General features: G+C 43.4%; 1 protein-coding gene across 4 annotated transcripts in view; it reads right to left on the bottom strand.

Annotated features, from left to right (window-relative positions):
- Nucleotides 1–248: 248 nt before the first annotated feature.
- Nucleotides 249–15,448, bottom strand: part of dtnbp1b (dystrobrevin binding protein 1b) — a 63,513-nt gene continuing 48,313 nt past the window's right edge. For 2 of the 4 annotated variants that reach the window (XM_026155642.2, XM_026155640.2), the window contains exons 2-4: nucleotides 6,474–6,641; nucleotides 3,863–4,006; nucleotides 249–2,389 (exon numbers count right to left, since the gene is read on the bottom strand). In XM_026155642.2, coding sequence (XP_026011427.1) covers nucleotides 2,049–2,389; nucleotides 3,863–4,006; nucleotides 6,474–6,641 — 653 coding nt within the window. In that variant the 3' untranslated portion in view covers nucleotides 249–2,048. Of the gene's footprint in view, nucleotides 2,390–3,862; nucleotides 4,007–6,473; nucleotides 6,642–10,009; nucleotides 10,240–15,448 lie in introns of those variants that run through there. The other 2 variants (XM_026155643.2, XM_026155641.2) reach the window with 2 other exon arrangements.

A 15,448-nucleotide genomic window follows, 5' to 3' on the forward strand; every position in this document is an offset into this window, starting at 1 on the left:
TTTTGAGCTCTTGTATTGCTTTCCCCTAATTTCCAGTTACCCTTTTTTTTTTTTTTTTTAAACAATGAATATACACAGAAATTCAACTCACACAAAATAAAATATTTAATTATCCTTTCTCCCCTTATTAATAACGCTGTCTATTCTCTTACTGTGTTAGCTTTCCATTGTTAAATGGTAGGACTATAAAACAAGACTTCTTACTTTTCTTTTCTTACTGCTGTAACTCGGATGAAAATTAAACAACGCCGGGAGACAAATGTTTATTAGCAACAAGTCAGAAATTTTAGGCAAATGTCAACAACTGCAGACACAGAGGTCTGGATGCAGTTCAGTCTTCTGGACATTGTCCGGTGCATAGCACACTGTCCACAGCAGGGATTTGGTCCTCGTTCAACAGAAGTAGTTCACCCAGAGATCACATATCAAAGGAATGGCAAAGGTTAACTGTCGTGTGTGTGTGTGTGTGTGTGTGTGGTAAGTCATTGTTATCATTGTACCCGATCTCCACCCACATGTCTGCTATACAATGTGTTTCAGAAACCACTGTCAGGTGCCTGCCTGCTATTAAGCTTTGTTTCTACTGGGTAATGGCACAAAACCATTTTGAACTAGTTTACATCCGACGTGATCTAGAAGACTTTAAAAACAGTGAAAGAAATGCTTTTGGCTTTTTAGTTTCAGAAAGTGATAAAATATTCATCCTTTTTCTTCAGAAAAAAGCGATCAATAAGTACACTGCTCAAAGAAAACATTAAGGGAACGCTCGAGCATCATAGTCGGTTGAACTTCAGTGATATAAGTCTGTCCAGCTAGGAAGCAGAAAGCATTGTGAATCCATTTCAGCTGCTTTGGTGCAAATCATAGTGATAACGGGTTTACCAGAGGCAACAACAAGACTACCACCACAAAAATCCTCTCTCCTTATCCCTCCTAATCCTCTAGTTTGTCTTTTTACTCCTTATCACAGCTGCTAGCATGAGGATCGTACCTCCAGCCTGTTCAGGTTGCACAAGCAGTCCGGCTCCTCCAGGATGGCAGATCTCAGGCGGATATACTTGAGCTGCACGGTGCCGGGCTCTGCACTGAAGCACATCGGGCCCTCGTGGAGTTTGTTTCTGACAGTTTGGTGAGAAACATGCACGAGCAGCTCAGCTGGAGGTCATTTTGCAGTCCTAGAGGAGCTGGACTGGAGAAAAACTCACTTGCAGCATTGCTTCAAATGAAAGGAAAGACTGATATGCTGAGGTTTAAATGACTTTGTGTCATATCAAGTGATGATCGAGTGTTCCCTTCATTTCTTTGAGTAGTGCATCTTTGCATTTGTTGCACTAAAATGAATTGTGGAAGAGAAATTGCACAATTGAAAGTCTCATTTCAGAGCTTTAACCCCTAGAACAGTTTCATAGAGCACATACATGAGAAAACCTGTGCAAACAGAACCAAAGCTATCCCCGTGGTTTTACACACGTGGATTTTATAAAGTATAAAATCTTTGGCGGGTGAATTTGCATGGCAACATTTCTTTTACAGATTAAAAACTGACTTCACATTTCTGACCTGCAGTTAGATTTTAAAAGCTAGCTTCTTTATTTAGGCCAAATGGGGTACTTTAGGCTCCACGCTTAATCTCCAACACAAGCAATAATGGGAAACACATGACCGCTGCAGTCTATAAGCGCAGTGAAGGATGGAGCATAGCAGAAGGGTCGTGTGGGTGATTTTTGGTGTGTTTCTATGTCCTCATTACTCAGTCGTTAATCAGTAACAGGCCTCGACATACAGCAGGAGAAACAAAGAAACAGGAGAATCGCTCAGCCGTTAGATGACGTTATGCTGAAAAGGAAAAATAAAACAGTTTTATAAGATCAATTAGAATTGAAAACTGGCGTCTCTCAAGGTAAGGTCATGTGGCAGTTAGTGCACTGAGGTTGCACTTTCTATCATATGTTTCTCTGACATATGAGAGGAATATTAAGAACAAAGCCAATATGGTTCTGAGTTTGATTTGGCAGCTGTTGGGTGCTTGTGTCTCACTCCGCCTCTCCTCAAACCTCTGGCCTGCTTTCCTCACAGTCTTTGCTGGTCTGATCTTCGCGCTCCGCCCTGTCCACCAGCACCGTGTCAGGGTGCACCTCTTCTTCATCCAGGGTCACTACCACAGGGGGTCTTCTCCTCCTTCCTCCTCCTCCTGATCCCCCAACGCCCCCCCCTCCTCCTCCTTGCTCACTCTCCTCCTCCTCTTCCTCCTCGTCCTCCTCCCCGGCCTCTGTGTCCTGGCTGGCGGAGTCAGTGCAGGTGGATGATAATGAAGAGAGCTTGTGTCGTAGCTCAGCCTGGGTGGGAACTTGGAGGCTGATCTCTGTGGTGAAGGACTCGACGTCTGGACCTGAAAGACAGGAGGGGGGAAGTGGGTAACTTCACACTTTGAACTAAAAAAATTGTTCTTAATTTTTTGAACTTCTCAGTTTAAATAACAGTTAAATAAACAGAAATTAAATAGTTGACTTTGATAGGGTGGCAGGAGGACAGACAATAACTATGTCTCTGAGTCTGTGCGTAACTGGACCCACTTCCCTTAAATAACCCAAATAATTCTATTATTTATGGTTATTTATTATTTACTTGCTGTCTCAGGCCGAGGGCTGCTGCAGATAAAATGAGGCAACTGCTCTAGTTTCTTTGGAATGACTTCACAGCTTTAGTTCAAACTTGCAACGGACTGATCGACTGTAAACAGAAAGTGTAGCATCAGACGAAGAGGAACTCAGATGCTGAAGATTACTGACTGCAACAATATGTTTCCTCAGCAGATCTGGACAGATGCTGATGGTGCATCGTGTGTTACATCATGTGGTGTGCTTGTCAGATTTCTGCTTCAGTGAATTTGTTATGAATCACAGGCTGGCGACCTGTCCAGGGTGCACCCTGCCTCTTGCTCTACAATAGCTGGGATGAGCGGAAGTGAATGGATGGACGATCAGTGGGAAATTGCACTCACCTTGTACCTGACAAAGGGTTGGACCCCCTTTTACTTTCAGAAATGCTTTAAATTCTTCGTAGCACAGATTCAACAAGGCACTGGAAACATTCCTCTGAGATTTTGGTCCATATTGACATGACAGCATCACACAGGTGCTGCAGATTTGTTGGCTGCAAATCCATGATGCCAGTTTCCCCTGAGATGTGATTTAAGTTACTTTGGTTGTTGGTGCCAGATGGGCTGGTCTGAGTGTTTCACAAACTGCTGATCTACTGGGATTTTCTGAAATAACCATCTCTAGGGTTTAGAGGATTGTCTGAAAAATAGGAAATATCCAGTGAGCAGCAGTTCTCTGGGTGAAAATATGTTGTTGATCTACTTTGGTGATGGCAGAGGTCAGGATTGTTTCAAGCTGATAGGAAGGAAACAGTAATTCAAATAATAATAAACTTGAAGATGGGCTACGGTATCAGAAGACAACACCAGAAATGTTTCCAGGACCTTGCTGAATCTGTGCAGCGGAGAGTTAAGGCAGCTCTGAAGGCAAACGGGGTCCAACCCATTACCAGCAGGTGTACCTAATAAATCTTCAAGTGAGTGTATATCTCATGTCCTTTTAGGGTAAAACAACTGACAGTTGAACATCTGGACTGTGCTTTTATGAGGGAACATATATCTGACATCAGTCCACGTAGTCTCAAATACAAATGCAGATATGTGATTTGTTGTAGATGAACCCGGGTGGTACTTTAATGCACAGTTTGAGAACGCTATCGCTAAGATTAAGTGAGTTTTATGCACTGAATCAAAAGCCAGTATAACAATAACCAGTCTGTTTACTTCAGGCTACAGCCATTCTTTGTGTGCACGGCTTCCGACCTGCAACAGGCGAGGCAGCGCTGTTGTCCTCTCCTCCAGAGTGCAAAAACACATCCAGAGCCTCGTGGTCAGACATGTCCATCAAATCCATCTGCTCCAGCATGTCCACATTCACCTCCATGGATGACATGCTGCCTATTGGTTCTGTACACAGCAAAGGGTAAATGAGGTATTAGCGAACACTGCAGCAGAACGCGGCAGCACGGGCTGAGTCCAGCAACAGTGGGATTGTTTTTTTCTTGCAGAAGCAAATGGGCATGTTCAAGCTGGATGGCATTCAAAGTGGATAAGCTTGTATATAATGCATACAAACCATATTTGGTTTACCTTAACATCAAAAGCATGCCTACAGGAAATACCTGGAAATTCAGCATATTGAATTTGCAGGTATCGTTAACTGAAGTAACAACATTCTTCCCGTGAAGGCTAAGAGTACTTCTGAAATGCCTGAATATTGCTTTAAAGTTAAAAATAGACATCGTGATTTAAAGCATGTGAAAGAGATTTAAAGAGATAGCTGACAAACTTGAGAAATCTGATTTCCTGAGGCGCTTCTTTCAGATTGCTGACGTTCTTATTATATATGAAAGCACAAATGTGTGGTTGTTGACAGCAAGGCAGCACATCAGAATGTTTAATGGGTCTAATGTTTTAATAGTCCACCAATACATAGATTGATTGGAAACTCCTGTTACACTACAGCTAAGCCTGGATTCACCGCCTTGCACAGGTGGGGAGGGTGGAGGGGGTTCTCCACCCTCCCCACCCACCACATCGTGATGTGCCACATGCGTCGTAAACAGCCAGTTGGTACACTAAGAGGATGAGGGGACGGGGTTGTGAGAGCATGAGGAAGAAGCAGCATGACTGGTTGTTGCAGAGCAGTGAGATAAGACGCCATTGGCTACCGTACCTCAAAGAAATGAGGAGAGCAGAAGAAGGGCGGCACAGGGAGGGAGAGCAGAATAAAAAAAGAGGAAAGAAAGAGGAAAAAAACAGAAGGGGAATGTTATTTCCCGTGGAGACTGCCCCAAGGTCTCCTTGCCCTTTAAATAGTAACACAAAACACAAAAAGATCCCACACAGACACAGGAGAGCGCCGTCTTTTCAGATGCCTCAACTTGGGTAACTCGCCTGAATGTCCGCACGCGCACATTAAGTTTATATACACAGTGACTGTTGATGCGTACGCACAGAAAGTGAATAAATGAAACAAACACGTTTATCTCCTCTGCTCAGTGAGGACAGCAGTGGTGCTTTCTGTGACACGTTTCAGGCTCTGATTCTGCCTAAAGACTGCTCAGTGGGCCTCGGTGGACAGGCGCTTCCGTATCTGCTTTGTCAGCCACGCAGTCGCCTCCATAGTAGCTCTTCGGCCTCGTAAAGCATAGCATGAAGGATGTTTTGTTTCACTTTTAAAGCTCCGTTTCCTCCATGTAATAAATAGGCAAACAAACGGGAAGACACACACATGGATACACAACTGACAGCTGTGGTTATGTTATGTGAAAGTCTAGGTCCAGGAAGCACCACGTCACGTTGAGAGCATCGTTTCCATGTGACTGCCTCTAACATGCTCTTCTTTTAGCACCACCGTGACCTTGCCTAAAAGGTTCTCCTGCTGGGAAGGACTGTCTCTGCCTGCAGTGAGATTGCAGAGAGTGAGTGAGTGAGTGAGTGAGTGAGTGAGTGAGTAAGACCCTTGGGACTAGCTTTTGATGGCTCAGCGGCTTATGACATCTGCAGCCTCCCTTTCACTCTCGGAGTCTCCAGCTGTATCTTTGCTCTTCAGTAGCGCCGCCCTGCTGTAGGGATTTACAGCTATATTAAGGGTTATGAGTTGTGTGTTCATTGGTCATGGAGAGGTGTTGGTTTCAGGTGATTTTTATTTTTTTTTTTTAACCACTTTAAATATAAACATGTCCAGTCTTTTTGTACCACTAATATAAAAGAGCCAATACAGTGCTACGCTTCTTCGGATAATGAGCTGTGACTATTCCGCTCACTGCACTGATAAAAAAGCCTTTTGAGTTTCAGTGAACGCTCCTTAAATCTCTTTCCTTTTGCTCCATCTCTCCCTCCGTCCTTACTTCTCCACAAGCTTCTCTAAGCCATTTCCAGGGTGATGTGGGGAGGAGGGCAGATGAGGGAAAGAAGAAGAAAAATCACATTACAAACACTGGCCAGTGGAGTCTGTAACATCTCTCAGTGCGGGGAGCTGTTTCTGCACATGCTTTGGGTATTTCAGTAGACGTTTGGCAGCAAATACATGGAGGCGCAGCGGGATTCTGTTACAATCCCAGAGTACGTTTATATATCATGGTGGCATCATTTAAAATGTAATGACTCTACTCGTGTGTTAAGTGACAGGCTCTCCTCGCTACGTAAAGCCATTATGACTCAATCTCATGGTATGCGGTTAAAGTGTGAAGGTCTCAGCTGATAGTAAAGAAATTTATTCACGCCTTTGCATTCACCTTTAAAGAATTAGCACACAATACTACCGAAACCTGAAACCCTCAACATCTTCCTTTTGCGCTAAAGGCGACGGAGCGCTAGGAAACTAAACTCATATCAGAAAACGTCTGACCTTACCGCTCCTCCTCCTCACCTCGCCTCTCAGCAATCTGCAGGTAGCCGGTAGACAGGTACTGCTCCATGTCCTGCTGAAAGGCCTCCTCAAAGAACTTCTGCCTCTCTTTCACCTTCACCTGGGGTGGCAGGCCCCCTCCTTGCTCCGCCCCGGGGACTCTCTGTGCGTGCTCTGCATCCAGCTCCACTAGAAACACATGAAGTGAGACAATGTAAGTACTACCAATCCACTGTGAACCAAAAGTGGATTTACATTTGCAGTGTAGCTATAGTCAGCTTTATATGGCGCAATATGACTTGAAGTTTAAATCTAACAGTCTCTGTAAGCTCATCCGTCCATTTTCTGGATGTCTTTGGCTCAAGGCCTACTTGCTGTGCGCTTCATTTTCTGTTCCAAAATGTTTTACTGTTAATGACTCATCACACAGGAGAAAGGAGGATGCCAACTCACGCTCATCAGTCTTTATGGGAGGCTAATGATGAGAACCCTGGTATTACCGAAAATGCCCATCTTTCTGAGGTCTACCCTCCTCTTTACCTCCAAACTCTGTCTCCTTTCGGTTTCACAGGAGGGCACACACTCAGTGGAGTGCACATGAGGGTAAACCTGCCGACTGTATCCTGAGCGGTACTGTAGCATCAAAGGCGAGGCTCAGAGCTCTGAATCTGACACAAATTAGGGTTTAGATGAAAAGGGCCTGTCATATACTGAATGTTTGACTTTCTGACTTTTCAGACTGGCTGTGATTGGCCTGAGCAGCCCGCTTGGCCATCTCCCGGAAGCTGAAAATGTCTCACGGTGGAGGAGGAGGATAATTCACGTTTTGGAAGTTGGAATCACAATTTTCAGCTGCAACGCCCCCTCAGGTCAGATTTCACACTTGGAAAGCCAGTGAAGCCACACCAATCTCAACTTTGAAGTTAAAGACTGTAAGAAGTAAGCGTAAAAAGCAGCAAATGTGTAAAACGTGTGCTCTGTACTACCCCCGTTATGTATTTGTGATTCAGTAAATAAGCCATACACAGAGCACGGACCAGACTCTAATGTGCTGCAGCTGTGTTTTTACTTCTTCTTTTTTTTAAATGAGGAATAAGAGCTACTGCGTTGTACTCCAGGCATTCATAGTGATGGATGAATGGCTCCACCTTGCTAGGAAGCAGAATAGAGCCTGTTTTTCCGACTGCTGCTACTGGAACACGGTCAACTCTGGAGTACAGGGCGATATTCGACATCCAGCTTCCAATGTCTATCAATGTCCTTGTTAAGGTAATAGGTGTTAAACCCCTTTCACACTCTCAATAAGTGTAAAATAACCCCAATAAGATTTTGTGTAGACTCTCCGTCATCCAGGTTGTGGTAATCTAAGGAGCTTGGAAAGAAAAGCCACTGAGAAGCTTCTTCAGTCACATTTCTTTTCAAGCTCTTTAGATTAACATGATAAGGTATTGTAAGCTCTTTGGATTCAGTAGCTTAAAAAAGCGTGATTAACTACTAATAACTATATAGCACATGCATATGCTAATCTAAACAAAAATACTAAAAGTTCCATTAAAAAATAGCATGAAATGGTGAAATGAGGAACAACTTCTTACACACTTTAAGTGCGTATGATTGTCTCAAAATATGACATTTCATATGATGTGTTAGTGACGGTGTTAATGAAACATATGTTTTAACTAATAGGACATTTTTATATCTGAAAACCTGATTAAACTAATGCTTATTACAATGACTTCAATGTAAAGTTTTACAAATGTTAGTATCTAGACTTGTTTTAAGGTCGGATGCTGGATAAGACCAGGTTAAGGATTAGTTTTAGGGTTTGCAGTAATAAGTACGTCTCCAGGAAGCAAATTTAAGCTAATTTAATGTCTAGTGATGCAGTGGAAACATGATGCTGTGTGCGTGGGCACTGTGGCAGCCTGGGGTCTCCAACTGGCTGTCTCTTTAGTTCTCTGTTCTCCTGCTGATAAATGACAGCATTATATAAGCCCCCCCCCCAAGTAACTATGGCAAGATGCCAACGCATGTACAATGGGTGACATATATCTTTGATCCTGGTTTAACATAGACAAAAAACATCAAATTGAATCAATGAAGGCTTAAAAAATGAATTTAATATCAAAAATCAGTGAAGAAATTTGACACTGATGCTCACAGTAAACCTACAAAGACTAACATCTGCTACACTGTCCATCACGAGTGCATTTGCAGGATTTTGTGTGTTTCCTAAACACAAGTGCATATATTTGCACATGCGTCCTTCTGCTCGAGCACCAGACCTCAGTCCTGATAAAACACACTGTGGCTTGCAGCAGATGGACACGGACACACACACAAGGACAAAAAAGAACAATGAGATCCCACCAGAGCTCTCACACACAGCAACAACCCTGGGAGAGTTGGAAAAGAATAGCTCTCTCTCTTTCTCTGTCGTTCCTCACTCAGTGTCTAATTTATCTCATTTATCTGACAACTTGTCTTTGTCCCATTACTCCCTCATCTTTCCCCCTCAACTCGCTGCTGGCTGCGATGCATATGTGTGTGTCTCTGTGTGTGTGTCTTGTAGAGACTTCTCTATTAGATAAGGGGCCTCAGGGAAGCTTTGTTAAGATTGTCAAGCATTGTGTGGGGTTAGTAGCAGGAGACCGAGCAGGAGTAAGGGAGAAGCAGGGCAATGCATTTAGGTATAATTAGGACATGTGGACAGAAGGCATTACCAATAGAGCAGGATCCCGTTTTTTTAATCACTCCGTCTCTAATCTAATTCTCGATCCTTTATTAGCTTCCCCTGACTATTTATTTGCATCATCTATGTACCTGCTGACTGAATGCATCCATCTGTTTGTCTGCCTGCCTACCGGTGGAAGCTTATTATTCCTTTCCCCGTCAGATCCGCAGACAAAGATTTTTGAGAACTGCCATGAAAGTCATGATTCCCGAAAGGTTCAAATATAAATCAGAACATAAATATACTCCAATATGGCGTACACTGTGATGGTTTATGCCAGTACTCCCACCTCAAAACACTTAAATGAAAACCACTCTACTTTTAATGAAGACCTCTTTTGTCATCTTTCTAGTTCTTCATCCATTCATTCACCCCCACCGGTCTTCTTCCATCACTGCTATATACCAGACAACCGTATCCTGCTACGCATGGCACTGTAGCTGCAGGGACTATTTTTAGCTCTCGCTCATTTAGCCTGCAGGATTAAGTTTGTGCTGATGAGTTTAGTAGAAGAGCACAAGTCATTAAGTCCCAACAAATTTCTGAAGCCGTGCCGCACATACGGACATAGTATACAAATGTGCAGATGATTCACGCGTGCAAAGGTGAGCTCGTGGGGATGATTCATGGGAGCTGAGCCAACAGCATTATGTTAGTCATAGCATATGATGTCGAGTAATATAACGATTTTATTTAAAGAAATGGATTCTGTGGCACTTGCGTCACTGCAATCTAAAACGACACAATCTCCAAACATCTTAATCAATCATTTTCCTGCAGCAGATTATGACATGAACATGAAGTGCAACATCGACTTTACTACCTGACGGCGCATCGGTTTCCACAATCATCGTTCAAAAACAAAAAAAGGGCCAAGAAAAGTGTAACCATCCCCTCACACGCTTTCTCTTTCTCAGCTGCACAGGAGGAAACAGCGCACTTTAAATCACGTGCTCCGAAAAGTTTGCTCTCTTTCTCGGTTCTCCGGTGTGCAAAGCAAATCCACAGAGACTCAGTCTTCTTGTTCAGATTCAATACGATGTGTGAATTTCAAATCATCTGCTTTCAGAGCTACAGAAACATCTGTTCGTGCTCTACAAAATGCAGGAAGCAGAACCCACAGGAAAAGGGGCTGGTGTGTCAGGGTGTGTGTGGCTGCACGCATGTGTGTGTGTGGATGCTTGTGTGGGCGACTGTGCGTGTGAGTCTCTATGTGTGTGGTTTTAATGTACCTACTCCTTATTGACAATAAACTCCACTACTGTGATAAAAACACAGTCTGCACTTTATTTGCATTATGTTTACAAGTGTGCGGTATTCTTTTATATGGCATGTAAACGTGCACCCAAATATGGAAGTGCACTATTTTTGTCCCCCTTTTTTTTTTTTAGCAGCTATACTGTTAGAAGCAGCTAAGAAGTGTCTGCAGGTGAAAACTAAAGAGGCCGACGTGCCACCGAGGGCAATTACAGTCTTTAGGATTGAAATCAAGCTCTAGATGTGACCAAACATTCATTTTCTCACACCCTATTTCGAGAAAGCAAGTCATGCAGACTTGGTTAGCTCGATCTGTTTTGAGGCTCAGTGCTAAACTGGGCTCACATTTTTAAAATAGGGTTTTTTAATCAGAGAGCTTTCAGAATTCTCTTTGGTGAGACTCCTTAGGTAAAAAGAGCATTCAGACGGAGCACAAACACAGTAGCAGCGATGATAAGCAACTCTTAAAGAAACCTTTTCAAATGGAAATATGTCTTTTTGTAAATCATCAGCAGCCAATTCAAGTCCCGGCTGAGGCACTCATTCACACTTTGGTGTGCGCTTCACACATCAGGTGCTGCCTTTGGGCTTTGCCAGTGAAGAGGGGGTTAGGTTTGAAGCCTAAAACGGACAGATGAACGGGTAAACGGATGAAGGCGTCAGTGGACTTGCTAGCCAGCTTGCCTGTGAAGCCTGCCTGGGACTGGAGCCATCGTTTATGCACCGGTCCTCGGAGGCTTCTATATATGCGTTTGCATGAGTGTGAGGCGCTAGAAAAGCAGAGTGATACACAGGAGGACATGAAGAGAATGCAGGAGTGGCAGCGAGATGCAGAACGTGTGGGTGGGAAACGTTTTCATCCTTGTGTTCCAGCTTTTCTTGGAGAGAGATGACAGGAGAACAGGGGCATGGCTACAGGGCACGACCTTAACGGCAGTGCTGGAGATGCCACATAATGTAAAACTGAAGTGCAGTATTCCTATTTGATGTCAAAGTCTGTGTTACCTTTATGAAAATAACTGTTTCATCTACTCCGAGACGCTACAGATATTTTAAAAAAGCTGCATTTTAGTTCGTCATAACAAAGCACTGGTGACATTTTTCAGCCATGAATAAAACTCAAAGCACAAATGATCCCCCCCCTCCTCTGTTATTTTGATTAGAGCTCAAAGAATCCATCCACGATCTCATTATGGCCGTTTCGCACACTTTACATCACACCGACTCGCTAAACAGATCAAACATTCAATATATCTGATGTAAAACCCTCCCTGTTTCATCTGTCACGTTAAATTAGCCGTCTGGTCTCACATGGATTTGTTTCCGTTTGCTTATAAAGGCCTAATATTTCATTCTGAGACAGCAACACACAGCCTGAACACCAAGAGGCAGGGCTGACAGTAGAGACAGCCACTGCTTCTTATTCTTCTTCTTAAGCCCTGCTCCCTCAGCCGTGGTATTTTTAGATTCTGTGCGCCTCGCTATATCTCTCAAGTGTTCAGGTTTCCGCCAAAGGCAGCCCCCGTGATGTAAATAAAACACATATAATGACTACCCTCTCTCTCTATGTGGCTCAAGTGTGACCTCACCATGACTGGATGATTTGTTTGTATTCTGATGCTGACTGCTGGCTTCTAATAATCTAAGTTGCATTGTTGGTTGATTTACACATGTGCATGCACTCTGCAGGCTTCGCTGTTACTTCCTTTATCTTTAAACAGCTCAAGCTCACTGTTACCACCCTTACTACTCCCACATGTACACAGGCATGCAACTCTCTACGGGTCTCGTTTGTAATTTACTTCTTCTTTCGTGTCTAAAACGCGACTGTGGCGGCTTCATGAAGTTCCTCTCAGTCAAGTGCTAACAGCTTTGAAGCAGTTTCATCTTATCTGCTGTTTACAGTACATAACATACATGACAATAAATAAATAAAACGTGTCATCTGATTAGGATATAGCAGAGTTCAAAAACGACAAAACTGTGTGCATGTGTTAGGTGTCTTGCATATCCACAGCACGTTTTAAATGTAATTTTCAGCCTCCTACAGCCTTTAATCATAGCGGCGCTTTTGCAGTGTAAAAGTGTTTTATTGAGAACTTTTGGCTTCAGGACACGAGATTCAGATTGCAACTGCAGCTCTTTCACCGTCTCTGATATTTTGAAGAACAAGCCTATTTATCTTCCTGCAATATTACATTTTTTTCCCCTCCAAAAACGCTCCACGTTTGCTGCTGGCCCTAATTTACACAGAAACCTAACTGAACCGTGGAAAACTGATGAATATGGTTATAAAGTGTGTGTGGCCCATTCTATTACCAACCAGGGAAATTCATTTGGAAAATGATATTGAATCATTGTGCGGCTTTTGTGACACATTAACGTTTGGAGCATTTTGCTACTGCTCCTGAAATGTTTTCGCGAGAGGGCCGCGTTGCCGTGTGGGCTACACTGTGGAGTACACGCTGCGTGGGGGAGTTTACCACGTTATTTTCATGCTTTCATAATCTTACAGTGGGCAATTGATTTCTTTGTGGTTTTTTGTTTACTTTCAACTGAAAAAAACCTTTAGATTCAGTATTTTGAAATGTTACTGTGCACAGAATAAATATGAGGTGGAACAGAAAAAAATGGAGTACATGTATGGAGAAAGTGTGTGTGACTAAAATGGACTGGAATGCTATACTTAAAAGCATCTTGGATGGGGATGCTGTATGGAAACAAAATTAAATCCTCTTCTACAGAACCTGTTACATCTGCACTGCCCAAATTTTGGATCAAGTTTCGGGCAGATGTCTCATTCCCAGCTCTTTTCCCTCCCCATAAATCACAAGTCTCCGTCACAGATTCAAAATATTTACAGTCAATTTGTCTCTGCTAATATGCCAATGTACTGGCATACAAACACAACTGTTACTTTACTCACTAGGCATTCACAGCTGGCGAGCACGCAGAAACTAGTTTTCACTGGTTTGTAATCAAATAAGTGTTCGCAATGATGCAGCAGCCTCAGTCGCTGATGGGTATCTAATGAGGGGCCTCTCAGACAAAATGAAAACAATAAAACACTGTGTATGAGGCAGGAACGTGTTGTGCTGTAGATTTTTTTCACTGACTTCTCCTGGGCTATTTAACATATTATTGAGTCTTGAGCTACGCTCATTTCTTTATATTTTACTTCCAAGGACTCAGACTTTGTCATTTTTTAATATAATCTTGAGCAACAGTTCTTCAGGCTTTCCAAGAGTCTTTTACAGTTGTTTTTTTCTCACTGGATGCTTTTTCTCTCATTTTCAGTCTAATCTCATTCTTTTGGTCATTCCCCAAAGCTCATGGCCAAGTCAGGATAAGAACATAGACTCTCCGCTAAATCGATAGCCTTGCTTTCACGCTGAGCTCTCTCTTCACCACAACAGACTGATACAGGTTCTGCTTCACTGCTGCATCCATCTGTCAATCTCCTGAGATTCTCTAGCTCTTACACTTGGGGAAGCAATTTCTCCCTCTGGTTCTCAACTTTAACTGGGAAAGGGCCTGACTTACTGCCACCATTCTTCTTGGCCATCCAGTTCCTGTACAGGAACTGGATGGCCAAGAACAATGGGCCAGTCATCCATACTCCCAGAGAACCCCCACAGGATGCCCTAAGGAACACAGTCGAATGCCTTCTTCACATCCTCAAAACACATATAGGTTAGGCGGGCAAACTCCTGTGCACTCTTAGACAACCTCAAGGGTATAAAGAGAGGATCCAGTGTTCAACAACCAGAGCAAAAAAAAAACAAACCCTTTGTTCTTCTTGGGGCCCAAAGTTCAACTAACGGGCAGACTCGCCTCTACAGCACCCTAGTGCAGACCTTCCCAGAGAGCAGGAGTGCAATGCTCCTGAACTTGGAGCACCCTTTCCAGTCCCCTTCTTAAACCGTCATCCCAGTCTGACAATCCAGAGGCTTGATTTCACGTGATGCTGCAGAGGCGTATCAACCACGACAGCCCAACAACATCCAGACCCTTGAGGAACTCAGGGGAAATCACATCCACCCCAGGGCCTAGGCCACCGGAGAGCTTTTTGGCTACTTCATTGTCCACAGTGATGGGCGACCCCTCGTCCCCAGACTTCACTAAAGTAAGCATGTCAGCGGGATCAAGGAGATCCTGGAAGTATTCTTTCCACCACCTTACTATATCCACCGTTGAGGTCATCAACACTCTGTTCCCACTGTATATAGCATGAGGAGGAAACCGCTTCCCTCTCCTCCCTGAGTAGCCGAGAATAGATCCCCAGCCTTGAAATTAAATGGTTGCGTTGTCCACATGAATTAAGATGGCACACATTAATGCTCTTGTCAGTGTTTCTGTCAGTAACCAGTAGAATATTGAATCAAGTGAGAGTATCAACAAACATTTAATCAGTTTTCCTAGCTACACATGTAACCAGGCAACTGCACACCAACATGTAAGGCAAAGCTCTGTAGGAGGGCTTTTTGCCTCCTGCTTAGTCATTCACAGTCTAAACTCTACCAGAAAACAGGACATTTTTCATTCCAAAAATGGCTTAACGTTCCAGAGACCCCACGTAGACTGTAATGGTGTAGTAAACGGCCCTAATTGATGTGAATAATTCTTTTTGACTGATTCCACATTGAAACACATCCTTAACTAATGTGACAAAACAGCGAGCTGCCATTATTATTTACCTGCTTTACTGTTTTCTGTCAATTAGTCACATAAAAGGAACAAGAGACAAATTGCTTAGACAGGCAGGAATGTGTGCAGATACCCACATGAATATGCACACACTCTTTAATAGAGCGTATGGGTCACGACTAGGCCTGGCAGCAAATCAGAGGTGTCAGCTACTGTAGCAGCCCAACGATTCACAGCAGAAGGCTGCACGCTGGAATTAGGAATGTACCAATCACAAGTGAGAGGGGTGAAGGTTACATCTGTAAATGTGAGTCTAACCTTGCAGAATGTGTTCGGATAAGGCTGAACATGCACTGAG

Source organism: Astatotilapia calliptera, chromosome 22 (assembly GCF_964374335.1).
Source record: "Astatotilapia calliptera chromosome 22, fAstCal68.1, whole genome shotgun sequence".
Classification (NCBI taxonomy): domain Eukaryota; kingdom Metazoa; phylum Chordata; class Actinopteri; order Cichliformes; family Cichlidae; genus Astatotilapia; species Astatotilapia calliptera.